Source organism: Lissotriton helveticus, chromosome 2_2 (assembly GCF_964261635.1).
Source record: "Lissotriton helveticus chromosome 2_2, aLisHel1.1, whole genome shotgun sequence".
Taxonomy (NCBI): domain Eukaryota; kingdom Metazoa; phylum Chordata; class Amphibia; order Caudata; family Salamandridae; genus Lissotriton; species Lissotriton helveticus.
The window spans coordinates 371,986,656-372,000,380 of NC_136060.1; the positions used below are offsets into that span (position 1 = coordinate 371,986,656).

At 47.2% G+C, this 13,725-nt stretch overlaps 1 protein-coding gene across 2 annotated transcripts in view; it reads right to left on the reverse strand.

Moving 5' to 3' along the window:
* HTT (huntingtin) overlaps nt 1-13,725 on the reverse strand; it is a 1,924,961-nt gene that overhangs the window by 529,516 nt on the left and 1,381,720 nt on the right. For both annotated transcript variants that reach the window (XM_078678546.1, XM_078678545.1), the window contains one exon: nt 7,229-7,442. In XM_078678546.1, the coding sequence (XP_078534672.1) occupies nt 7,229-7,442 (214 nt within the window). The remainder of the gene's footprint in view (nt 1-7,228; nt 7,443-13,725) is intronic.

A 13,725-nucleotide genomic window follows, 5' to 3' on the forward strand; every position in this document is an offset into this window, starting at 1 on the left:
CCTGTGTCCTTTATCCAGTTTCGCGCCAGAGCGGCAGCCAACAACTCCCTGAACTGGTTTGAACGGGTGTATGCAAGGAAGGTACCAAATGTGCCCTTCAAGCAGTCTAAGTGGCGCTGGCAAGCATCCCACCTTGTCCCAATACATTAAGTGCTGTCTAGGAGGTGGTCACACCTCCCTGTGACAGTATACCCATTGTCCTGCCTGTAGGAGAGTAGGGTCTGCAATCCTATGATCACCCAGATTTTTGCTTTTTGCTTCACTGGTTTACGACTTTCCCTGGCTGTGGGCCTGCTAATCAGACCCACAGCCTAGCTGTTCTCTCTAATCCAAATTGTACCCAGGTACTGAATTGGATACTGAGTCACCTTATCAGTCCCTGTACAGAGTACCTTAGGTGCCCAGGGCATAGGTGTACCCAGGGCCTACCAGGGGCTGCAGCATGTATTATGCCACCCCTGGCTGGCCATCCAAATCTGACACAACTGGCTGCACGACAGCTGGGGCAAGGTGGTGTAATCAGCCTTTGCTTTAGATATAGTATTCCTATATCTAACCCTAAAATGGGCACACAGATCTCCTATCAGTCACTCCTATGGCAGGCCTTGACAATCCTGAAGGCAGAGTGCTTGGAATCGTGTGAGATAGTGCTCTGGCATGAGCTGAGCCTGTCTGCGGCTTTCGGGATCCATCCCTTAGCCGTTTCCATGATATCGCATACCATATACTCTTAAGTGCATTATAATCCTCGCGGTTATATGCCAACTCTGGTATCGCTTTATCAAAACATGTCGAGTAAGGTGTCATACGAATTGGAATACTAACCCCTCGCCAATTCTGGCGACGGGGTTAGCATTCCACCCTTCTAGAGGGACACGACATGTATGTAACCTGTAACCCCGGTTAAAGTTAGACAGAGCCTTAGCTCCACAAAATGGATGCTGCCACCGAGACACAAGTCTGCCCTCCTGCTGCTGGGAGTCCTCCCAGCCCAGGAGGCAAGGACAAAGGGTTTCCTGCCAGGGGCGGTGCCAGCACCGTCCCAGACAGGATTTTGTGTATCCTAGGTAGGCAGGGCTTTAGAGGAAGGTGACTGCAAGTGGCACCCCGGTGCTCACTGTGCATAGGCCGGCTGGAACCAGTTCCAGGGGCACTCCAGCCCCTGATCTGGGGAAAGCCCGCCAAAGGAGAGGGGTGTAACCACCCCCCTCCTAGTCCCACCCCTAGGGCAGGACTTAGTCGCGTGCCAGCCCCTTTTTGCAGGATAAAGGTAGGAACTGGCCCCCTTCCAAATTAGATCATCTTTGAATCCTGAAACTACTTTCCACGAAAGGAACTCAAGACTTCTTCCCAAGATTCTCCCTTGTGACTAAGGAGTAGTCACCCTGCAGCAGCAGGCACCAACCAAGCATCGCGGTTTGTTGCCAGTCTCTCCTTCGGATCAAGACTGCTCCAGCACGACGAGAACCGGCTTCCCTGGCACCTCTGACCTCAACCTACATCATCAGCCCAGCTGTGATCCGTGGGTGTGACGAGACCTCGAGGGACCGGCCATCTTCAGAACTGCACGACGCTTGTCCAGCACGACCACCGAGTGACCCTCGACCGAGTGCTTTGGGGTAAGAGAAGCCCCGACCCTGAGCAGCTCCAGCACCGAAGTTCAGCCCCCCTGCATCCACGAGATCTGCGTGGGGCCCTTCTGCTCTTTGCTGCCAACCGCGTTGTCCAGGTCGCTTGCCCGTTGGCTAGTGGCCCCCTCACGACGCTCCACGACGACAAACACTGCTGGTCTGGTTGCTCCAGACTAGCCCTTGCTCCCCTCCAACAGAGGAGCACCCTGGACCCTCCTGGTCCACTCAAGACGCCATTTTAGGTCCACCGCGTGGGCCTTGCATTTGCCAAGACTTGTTGCCCCAATCCGGGGTCCAGCGACGTCGACAGCAGAGACCTTCGTGGGACAGCTCGCACCTCCATCCTGGTCGCCGACAACGCCTCCTGGTCCGAGAGACTGCAGAGCCCAGCAGCGCCCACTCACCTGGTCGAGGTGACTTCGCCCGGTGCCACTCTGGTGCCCATCTAATCACTGGCTAGTGATTCAGAACTTGGTCCCCTCTGCTTTCAGGTCTTCCTCTTCCCTGATCCAGGCTTGGATCCTCACGAACTTCTTCACTGGTCGCCTGCCAGCAACTCCTTTCTTCAGGCTCCTGGTTCATCAACAAAGAAACCCGACGACACTTGAACCCTATGCAGCCGCAGCCCCTGGGCTAGGTAAACCGAGTACTCCGGTGCTCCAGCGTAGGCCCACTCTCTAAGTGTCTAGATCCACTTTTGTTTTTGACCTACCTAGTCGGGTTCGCCCGAAAACACTAACTTTGCATTTACTAGGATCCATAGACTTTGTTCCGCATTACGCGTGAGAGTTCCCACTCTGCACACGACGTCCCTAGGTCTCCTGCTAGTAAACTAAAGGTTCAGTAGTCCAGTCCTAGCGATCGCAAAGCCTATGAGAGTAGTACTTACCTGCTAGTAATTTCGCATTCCACTTTTGTAGTATATGGTTTTTCGTGCCCCTCGGGCATTTGTGTAAATTGTGCGACTTAAAGTATTTTCTTAAGAGTTTTGTTGTGTGCTTAGCTCCCTGACTCATAAAGAGTTCAGGGTAGTCTTGTTATAAATAAATATCTGTTTATTTTCATAAAAACTTGTGTGGTGTCCTTTCACTTGGTGTTCAAGGGGTAATGTGATGGTAAAACAGCTGGCTTAACACGCCCTCTAGAGTCTTAGCCTTAAACTGCTCGTATCCATGCTACTAGGATAGCTGGTCTATAAGGTTGACTTACAACCAATCATCAATAAGGGTTGTTTGGACTGATACATAGTGATCACTAGAATAGTGAGCACTGCATATCAGGCCAACTTCTCACACTGCCATCCTCTGCTCAAGCTTGGCTCAGCAGTAGGAGGGCAGAATCATGTCTCTGGTCGGCAGCAGCATTAGTTTGCTGTCCAGTTCTAGAATATTGGTACCAGGAGCACTGAGGGCATCCCGGAGGAGCATTACAGTGCATGGAATCATACCTTCCACACCGGTATGATTCCAACATTTTGGATACCAAACATAACTGGTTTTGTTACAGCTAGTTTAGAGATGGTCACGTCACCACATAATGACGCATGACCACGCAATGGATCTTAATGGCTGATCCACTTACGACTAGGGAGAATAGGCTCCGAATGTTGTAGGGGTGTCCTGCTCATGCAGGAGCCCCCCACACTTAGAACAAAGCACCCTGCCTTCAGGATTGAAAGGCCTGCCTTAGGGGTGACTTATAGGTTATAAGTGCTGTGACCACAGATATAAGGAATTTTATATCTATCGTAAGTAGCACAGGCTGGAGTGGCAGGCCTGTAGTCACAATTTGAGTGGTCTCCCATGGGTGGCATTATACATGCTTCAGCCCATGGGAGACTCCTGGTGTACCTTTTGCCCTGGGTACCTTAGTACTATATAAAGGTACACCAGTAGCCAATCTGGAGTGTACCCAAGTAGTGACCATGTCCAAATTAGGATAGAAGCACAGAGACCGGGGTCCTGGTTAGCGGGATCCCGGTCAGACTAGTCAGAAAAAATAATGACACCAGTAAAAAGTGGGGGTGACCATGAAAGCAGATCCTACTTTCCTACAAATGATATAAGGGCAATATGGACCGAAGAGGGTGCTATAAAGCTCTGCTGAATAGGAAGAGGATTGAATGGGAACATCTCATGGGGACTGCCAGCAAGGACATAATTACCTTTTGGTAAATCATAGAAATTGGCAGTATTTATCATCTGTCAAAACAAGAGGTGTGGTAGAGAGTCATTACAATATGGGCTTTATAACTTGTTACATTTATCACGCAACAGTTACAACGTAGGTAAGTACCACACATGCCATTTTATGGCACTTTACAAAGTGGGTCTTTACCACGCAGATGTTTTTAAATTTACTTTAGTAAGAGAATTAAGGGGCTTTAAGAGTGTCAGGGTTGGCTAAGGACAATTAAGAGGTTTTAAGGGGTTTTTATGGCTTAGTTATGGGTAGGCTGAAATAAGGGATTTTTAGGGTTCATGGATGGACAAATAGTCATAGTCATTGAGATAGTAAGGGGTTATTAGGGCTCAGGGACAGGTAAGGGGTTATTAAGGTTCAGGGAAAAGTAAGGCTGTGGGGAATTAAGGCAACTTTTAAGGGCAGTGTGATGGGGATATAGGTAAAATTATTCATGCATGCATGTAACCATGGAAACATTTGTGGTAAAGACCAATGATGTAATACAATGTGCTGAAAACGTCAACACATTTAGAGCCATTGTAAGTGCATGCATAGGAATAACTGATATTACAGATGAGTATATCACTGAAGGCCGCTGGTTCGATGAGTTCTCCTTCATGTATCTAGACACCTCAGGTTTGCCTGCAAGTGAATTGCACCGTGAAACTATATACAACAGGTCTGGGCAAATGAAGCCAATTACATTAAAAGAAGCTCTTGGAGCAATCAGTAAGGAGAAGGGGGCAGGGCTCCCAGGCCTGTCAAAATACTGGCCCACTTACACAAAACTGACCCTAATCTTCGGGGTGCTACATTACATTCATGTGCAAAACTATATTAACCCCTCCCATACTCATGACTAGCTCAGCTCGTCATGAGCCACGGTGAGCTCGTCATGGCCCGTGGAACACTCGCACACTGGGCTAATTCTCCTGCTGTGCTGAGTGTTACATTAAACGGGCGTGGGCGTGACGAGCTCAGCTCGTCATGAGCACCGGAGCACCGTGGGTCATGACGAGCTGAGCTCGTCATGAGCATAGGGGCGCTGTGCAAGTCCCCCCCCACCCCCCAGCACAGCAGGGGAATAGCCCCAGCAGCCAAGGGGTTAACAGGTCCCCAATACCACCTTCTTGGCTTGGTGCAGAACTGTTCTATTATATAAGAAGGGTGACAGATATGATCCAGCCAATTATCAACTGATCAGTCTCCTAGATAATTTGCATAAAATATTTTGTTGTGTTGGGCTGACCAGACTTGAATCTTGAGCAGAATCTGAAATGGTCCTGTATCAGGCAGGGCTCGGAAAGAAATCTACTGTTTTTTGTTCGGTTTTAGTACTTACTATTTACATCTATGCTTGTTTAACATTTGTGCTTCTCTGTACATCGCTCTGATACCCTGACGGGTCATATTTGTGCTATATAAAACCTCGTAAATAAATAAATAAAAGGGGCACATTTGCCCAGTTGTATACATGTAAGAGCACCTCCCACTCGACCAACACTAATTCAATTTCGGCAACAACTGGCTCTATTGGGCTATCCCTTAATTATACAATATGAGAGAAAAAGCATACAGAGAATACATACATTTCATTTTTTGTGATAAAATGTATTATTTTTTCTTGATCTGTTTTTTCAGTTTAATTTTTTCAATTATATTTCTCAAATAGTGAAACATTCTTTTTTTTATGTACAATAATTCAGAAGTGACAAGACATTGTTATACTTCTATTAAATCTACAGTTCTAACAAGATTAGTGCAATAAATACTTACAAAACAACAAATTCAAAATTATCCCCATACCAAAATCACATTCGTACAAACCTCGCATACAGTCAAAGCATACCAACCAAACTCATACACACATCACATAACATTCATCATTTTCCAGCTAAGAGTTGGCTTGCAACGAAGAACTGATGGTGAAAAAAATCTTCATTAATGTCCATGGTTATGACGCCTGCAGTTGTTCAAGTGCAACAGCTCCTTTTGCAATGGAAAATGAGAGGATCTTGGTGGCCCCATATAGAAGGCTGAATTCTAGAATGCTTTTTTGTATGGAGCAGAACTTTGGGTCTATTCAAGCAACACACAATTGTCAATTAGTTGAAGACGGTTCCTTAAAAAAACTACTGAGACTTCCCCTTACATACCTACAATTCCTATGTACTTAACCTAGGGATTATAGTTCCTGTCTCTCGCACTAAGCCCAAACCACTATTGTACTGGGTCAGAGTATGGGCACACTTGATCTTTGCCGCTTTATGGATATACTTTGTGATTTATTTAGCCACACTGATAATGGATCATTGGGGTGGATTAGGCGTTTAATGGATACCCTGGGACAAACTGGTTTTAGGCATCTCTGGGAATTTCCTAATAAGATTATGCCTCACACTGCTACAGAAGTTAAAAAGCATGTATCCAGTGGTGGCAAGAGAACCATTGTAGGAAGGTAGGAACTGTTTTTATGGTTAGACCCACTTTTAGCTGGTGTCAAGTATGTTTTTTGACTAGTCTGACTTTGATTCTGCTAATCAGGATCCCCATCACTGTGCTTCCTTCTCCTTAAATTCGACCATGGTAAGTACTCTTGGGCCTCCGAAATTGGCTACTGGTGTACCCCTATAAGTCCCTAGTATATGATACTGAGGTACTCAGGGAATAGGTACACCAGGGGTCTCCAAGGGGCTGTAGCATATATTGTGCCTCCCTTGAGAGACCACTCAAACTGTGACTACAGACCTGCCATTGCAGCCTGTGTAAGCTGGTGCTGGCACCACTTAGGACAGATATAAGGTTTCTTATATCTTAGGTCACTCAATTTTAGAATACATATATCCAAACACCCAAAATGTTCGGATTTAGTAGGCAGCAAACAGGGGAGCTATTTACAGGTAGCAGTAGAGCTACCAGTACCTCATGAGCTGCTCATTGGAGAAGCCTATGCTAAAGCATGGTAATGATGGTTGTTGCTTTTTTAACATTTATATGAAATCCTTTATTTATTTGACCATTTTTATTTTTTATGGGTTGCACCGTAGAAACCTAAACTTGGCTTAAAAAAACAGAGCACTGCTGTGCAAAGATCAGCCCTCCTAATCAAGGCACTATAATTTCTTTCTTTCTGATTTTACTTTGAGCCCTTTCAACCCACATCCATTTGGCAAATGTTGAAAGAAAGCAACCCAAAAAATTATTTAAGAAACTCACATTAAACAGTAATGTTTATCACAAATTACACTGTCCGTATCTTAAAGGATACTTTAAAGGATTTGCTACATGTTTCATCGGCAAGTAGAAATTTGCAACTTTTGAAACCAAAATTGAGAAACTACAATGTTTGATCGCGTAAATAACACGAACTATGGTTTGGCAGATACAATAATGCAATTAGTTGTCATACTTACTTAAGAGGTCGTTCAGACTATTCCAGTAGTCAGTGCTTTCAGATGACTGCAAAGGCTGGAAAACCTGATGACTGGTTGAAAGCTGTTGAACAGTATTGGTCAGGTGATCAAGAGTCACTCTATGAGCAATTTCAAAAAGGCTACTACACTGTTCTCCTGAGATTCTGCTGACACCAAGACACAAGCAAGATGCTAACAGGTTCAAGTTAAAGTCCTGAAATCACAAGTAAAAAAAATTATGATTTTTACATTAAGAAGAAAAGCAATACAAACTTAAGATAATATTCAATTAGAATTGTATTCCATTTTATTTTTATTCCCAGTTCACTGTTTGAAAACTTCCATTGTTGACCTTGCCAGGAAGGTCGCTCCCCCCGCTGCAGCTCCACCTGCCTTTGCCTTCTGTTGTCCTTGTGTGCCCTTTTTGCTTCTCCTGTGCCCCGCTGCCAGTTTTGCCTTCTCCACCCCGTACCCCCTGTTATCCCTGCTCGCCCCCCTCACCGCTCCCGCCGCTGCATCTCCGCTCTCCCTCAAATTGCAGCTGCTGTGCAGCCGCGCGCAGCAGGCTCGCCGCTGGCGCGCCGCTGGCGCGCCTAAGGCGAGCCAGTCTGCGCCCGTCTGTGCCTGGACCGCGCCCAGCACCAGAACCCCTGGCCCCCGCACCAGCCATGAAGACCGCCTCCGATACGGCGTCAGCACCCTCAATGCTCTCTCAACGCAGGACAGACCCTCACCTGCTGCAGGGCCGCCTCGAAGCGCACCCACGGTCCCTTCGCCTGCCGGAACTGCAGCTTCTCCTGCATCAAAGATGCCGAGACACCGGCCACGACAGAACACAACCAGCTCCGATGCATCCTGATCAACACCCGCTCCGCACGCAAACAAGCCGTCGATCTCTGGGACCTACTCGACACCGCATCACCAGACGTCGCCTTCCTGACCGAGACCTAGATGAACAAAGCCTCCTCTCCAGACATCGCCATAGCCATCCCCGACGGATACAAGATCGCCCGCAGAGACCGCACCAACGGAGTCGGAGGAGGAATCGCCACCGTTCACAAGACTATCAGGGTCTTTACAAACACCGACGACACCCTCAGCACCGCCGAACACATGCACTGCCAGATCCACACGGACCCTAAGAGGCACCCTCGTCTACAGACCACCCGTACCCCGACCACAATTCTGCGACGCCATCGCCGACTTCATCAGCATGCATGCAATGACCTCCACCGACTACATCCTCCTCGGAGACCTGAACATCCATCTGGAGAACAACAACAACAGCAACCCCTCCACCCTCATAGACAACCTCGGACTGGAACAGCTCATCACGACGCCGACCCACATCGCCAGACACACGCTCGACGCCATCTTCTCCTCAAGCCCCCACGTCTCCTTTAGCCATGTCTCCGAACCCACCTAGACCGAACACCACTGCATCCACTTCACCTTCCGGAAACCCGTTGCACATTACCGCACCGTACAGACCCCCAGTCGCTGCTGGGGCAAAATCACCGAAGCACAACTACAGACAAACCTTGCACTCAACCCACCAACCAACCCCTCCAACCCGGACGATGGTGCGCGCTCCCTCAGGCAATGGTTGGACGACTGCGCCAACACCTTAGCCCCGCTGAAAAAGCAAATCCTCAAAAACACCAGCAAGAGAGCCAACTGGTTCAGCCCAGAACTCCTAGAGTAAAAGCGCACCTGCCGGAAGTTGGAGAACATATGGCACAGCGAGAAGTCGCCGGGCAGTCGCGCAGCCCATAAAGACGCCATCCGCAACCACCACCACCTTATCAGGACTGCCAAGAGGACCTCCTTTAAAGACCGCCTCAACAACAACGCACACAACAGCAAGGAGCTCTTCAACGTCATGAAGGAACTCTCCAACCCCAGCTCCAATGCCAACGACATACCGCCGTCGCTAGCCCTGTGCGACTCCATCGCCACCTTCTTCCATCGCAAGATCGCCGACATCCACGACAGCTTCAACCCCCGGACGACCCTAACAGGCTCCAACACGCCGGACCCACCACACCCCCCTGACCACGACCCCCTGACAACCTGGGCCAACGTGAGCATCGAAGACACAATCAGGACCATGGGCCCAATCCACTCCGGCTCGCCGTCTGACCCTCTTCCACACCATATCTTCAACAAAGCCGGCAACTCCTTCACACCCCACCTGCACAACATGATCAACCTCTCCTTCGAGACCGCTACCTTCCCTGAGAGCTGGAAGCACGCCGAGTTCAATGCCCTACTGAAGAAACCCAAGGCGGACCCAAGCAAACTCAAAAACTCCTGCCCATCTTCCTGCTTCCGTTCCCAGCTAAGGTCATCAAGAAGATAGTCAACACCCAGCTCACCCGCTACCTCGAAAACATCAGCATCCTGGACCCCTCCCAGTCATGATTCCGCAGAACCACAGCACCGAGACCACCCTCATCGCCGCCAAAGACGACATCAGGATCCTACTGGACAACAGCGAGACGGCGTCCCTCATCCTTATGGACCTCCCCGCCGCCATCGACACCATCTGCTACCGCACACTAGGCACACGACTCCACGACGCAGGGATCCGAGACAAGGCCCTGGACTGGATCTCCTCCTTCCTCTCCGGCAGGACCCAGAGAGTCTGCCTCCCCCGTTCCGATCCAACGCCTCCGAGATCATCTGCGGTGTCCCGCAAGGATCCTCCCTCAGCCCGACGAAGTTCAATATCTACATTGCGCCTCTCGCACGCATCGCTCACCATCACGACCTCAATATAATCTTCTACACCGACGACACACAACTGATTCTCTCCCTCACCAAGGACCCCCTCACCTCCAAATCCAACCTCCACCAGGGAATGAAAGCCGTCGCATTCTGAATGGAGGATTGCCGCCTTAAGCTGAACACAGACAAGACGGAGATCCTCATCCTCGAGACCAACCTCTCAGCATGGGACGACTGCTGGTGGCCCGCATCACTGGGGACACCCCCCGCACCTACCAACCACGCCCGCAACCTGGGAGTCATCCTCGACTCGAAACTCACCATGACCAAACAAGTCAACGCTGTCTCCTCCACCTGCTCCAGCACGCTCCGTATGCTCTGCAAGATCTACATATGGATCCCGACAGACAAGGAAAACAGTCACCCAGGCCCTAGTCAGCAGCAGACTCGACTACGAAAACGCCCTCTACGCCGGCGTCCCGACCAAGCTCATCAACAGACTGCAAAGAATCCAGAATGCCTCTGCACGCCTGATCCTCGACGTCCCATGCCGCGACTACATCACCCCCCACATGAGGAACCTGCACTGGCTCCCCGTCGACAGAAGAATCTCCTTCAAGCTCCTGATCCACACACACAAGGCACTCCACAAGACCGGCCCAACCTATCTCAACTGTCGACTCTACTTCTACGTACCCAACAGGAATCTCCGCTCCGCAGACCTCTCCCTGGCCACTGTCCCACGCATCCGTAGAACCACAGCCAGAGGCAGATCCTTCTCCCACCGTGCTGCCAAGAGCAGGAACACCCTCCCCCTCAACCTACGACAAACCGAAAACCTTGTAACCTTCAGGAGACGACTCAAGACCTGGCTGTTTGACCAGTAGCAACAGCACCCCACCCACTCCCCACCCTCAGCGCCTTGAAACCCTTGCAGGCAAGTTGTGCGCTTTAGAATTATTTGATTGATTGACTGTACATATCCTGCCATTTCGTGGAATGGGTGTTAGAGCTGGACGTTAGAATGAATAGCCCCCTCGAGATCAAAGCAGAATAAGACGCGTCAGGAGAGCTTATGCTGTTATTTGATAACTTGCTGAGTTGCTGTCACTACTCTGAAGCGCAAGTTGTGAAAACAAGGAATGGCCTATTCCCTTATGAATGGGTATTTCTAAAGAGAAAAAAAATGACATTACTCTGCTCCACTTTAAATGAAAACGGAGCTGATATTTTACACAGAGTATTTTATCACCTTAATTCCTGCCGCCCACTCAACATCCTGAAGCTATAGCATGAATATGAATGGACTACTACCAACCCTAGGCTAGGTGTTTAATGACAAAGTGCATTTTCAAATTAAATTATATCACAGAGAATTCATAGCCAATTTACGTATAGACATCTGGATCTAACTAGGTTAGCACCCATTTTCCCACTTTATTCACGGCCTCCGAGCACCTTATCAAGTAGAATTTTAAGACAATAAACAATGTGGCTTATCAGTGCAATGAATAGAATCTTTATATCCCAGGCCATAAGGTGAGGTTGAAGACTTTTCTTAATGCAAAGAAAACACAAGGTCCTCAACTAAGAGGATTATTCCCCAAACAGTTGATGAGCTATTTCATGTCTTCCCTCAAATGCGGGTAGGCAATGATGTCTTAGCTATTACAGCTTTCAACCAATCAAAATTTAGGTTGCACAAAGAGATCAGAAGAAGTAATGACAACTTATCTATAACAAAGGATCACCCTCAATTTCTTATCAGGGATGACTAGTGGTTTCCATTTTACAACAGTATCTCACTGGAGTATTGCTCGTGGATAGTGGGGTAATTGCAGTCCAACTGGTTTCCTGTCTCGGGTTGGCACAGTGACTGAGTCCCTAGTGCCAGGGGTCTAGAAAACCGGACTCTGCATTCTAGAGAGATCTAGAGAACATATCACACCTAGGTGACTCGATATAGATGCTTTTTAACGCTAATCAATAAGGCAAGGATGCCAAATTGATGCAACCTGCTCCAGAGTAAATTTCTATTTATGGGATCAGAAGCAGTTTAAAAATCAATTGTTCTCCCATCATTTTTTTGTTTAAATGTGTTTTTATTGTTTTTTCAATTTAGCATTATATCATAGACTACTGGCAATACTGTTCCAAAACATTTATAGTTTGACACCAGTTTTACATCCGTATCAGCGTTCCAGTAATTAACACACATTTAGTTCAAATAGCTATTCATCATGAGTTTAACTGGTGTTCCTCTGTAGAGTAGATATTACAATCTAGGAAAAAGATAATTAAATTGTTTAAAACATAACATGAATATAACCAGCTTTGACCTCACATTGGCTACTGAACTTCAAATTATAATTCGTTATACAATATACCACTATGCACTTTCCATTTCCTGTAGCTGCAAACTCCATCCACTCGCTTGCACGCCGCGATTGGACTTATTTTGATCTTATGGCCTTTCGTCTTACCATGTGCCCACTATGTCAGGATTACAGTGTATTCACTGTGCGCTCTTGAACCATAGCTAGTGAGGGGGTGTGCATCCAACTTCGGATGTTCGCTGCTGGACGGGCCAGCAACGCAGGATCTGCAATCTAGTTGTGCCTACTGAGTCTGGCCCACAGTTCGGTTAGGAGAGGGAGAAGGTTCAACATTCCGGTCCCGCCATATAATACGAAAGTCCGCTAGGATCGCATCCTAACACACCACAAGTAGCTGCTTACGAATGCCTATTGCATCCTCCGGACGCAGTGCTATACTCGCTTCGTGATCAGCCTCTTGGCCACTATGAGACCCAGATCTATATAACGTGACGATATTTTATGTTCCTTAGATCTGTGATACGGTCTCAATGCACAATTGTTCCCCCATCATTATGGAAGCCTGTTTGTAATTAAGGATGAGGTGGTTTTCATTGGTCTATTCTTTCACATCTACTAGTAGCATGGAAGAATGCAATTTAGCATACACATCGATTAGAGCAATCATTCTATAAAGTTTAGGGTCTGTTAAGAGCCCTTTTTAAACAAGCATTTGCAATCCAATAGGTCTCACATTATTAAAGTTTGAGCTATTGGCATTGCTAAATAATGCAACACCAATTGCAACAAAAGTCAATAAAAAGAAGGGAAAAAAAGCATATTTATTTTTGTCGCAATGGCAGCATACTGCGTTTTAGATGAATATGTTTAAAAGTAAAGTCCTGAAAAAATAAACGGAGATGCACTCCCTTTTTTTTGATGATTATTCTGAATTATTTAATCACTCTTCAAACTATGAGTCATAAATTAAACAGCGTGCTGAAGAGGTAGCACGGTTGTCTTCCCCGTGCCTCTACTTAAACCTCCCTATCTTGAGACCGTAGGTCCCAACCTCTACGCACTGTAGCCTAAGGATATACCTTTTTTAAATTTTACACAATATATACAAATAATCATCGGTAATTCATAACATTCTGTACTTTTTATTTCGACACCAAAATGTACTCTTATGAAGTTAGACTCATCCTCATCACAAAAAACTAAGAATTACATTTCATTTCTCATGCATTTAAACCATACAAAATTTTAATTTCCAAAAGTTCTTCTGTGTTTCCATTACAGGTGCTCAATGCATTTCGGGTCATGCTTGACCCTTCATCAGGAGCTAATGATTTCTAGAAAACAATGCAATACAACGATCAGTAACCTCTCCTAGCTGGAGAATTTCAGACATGTTTTACAATTATTATGAACATCAATGCATAGTGCCAT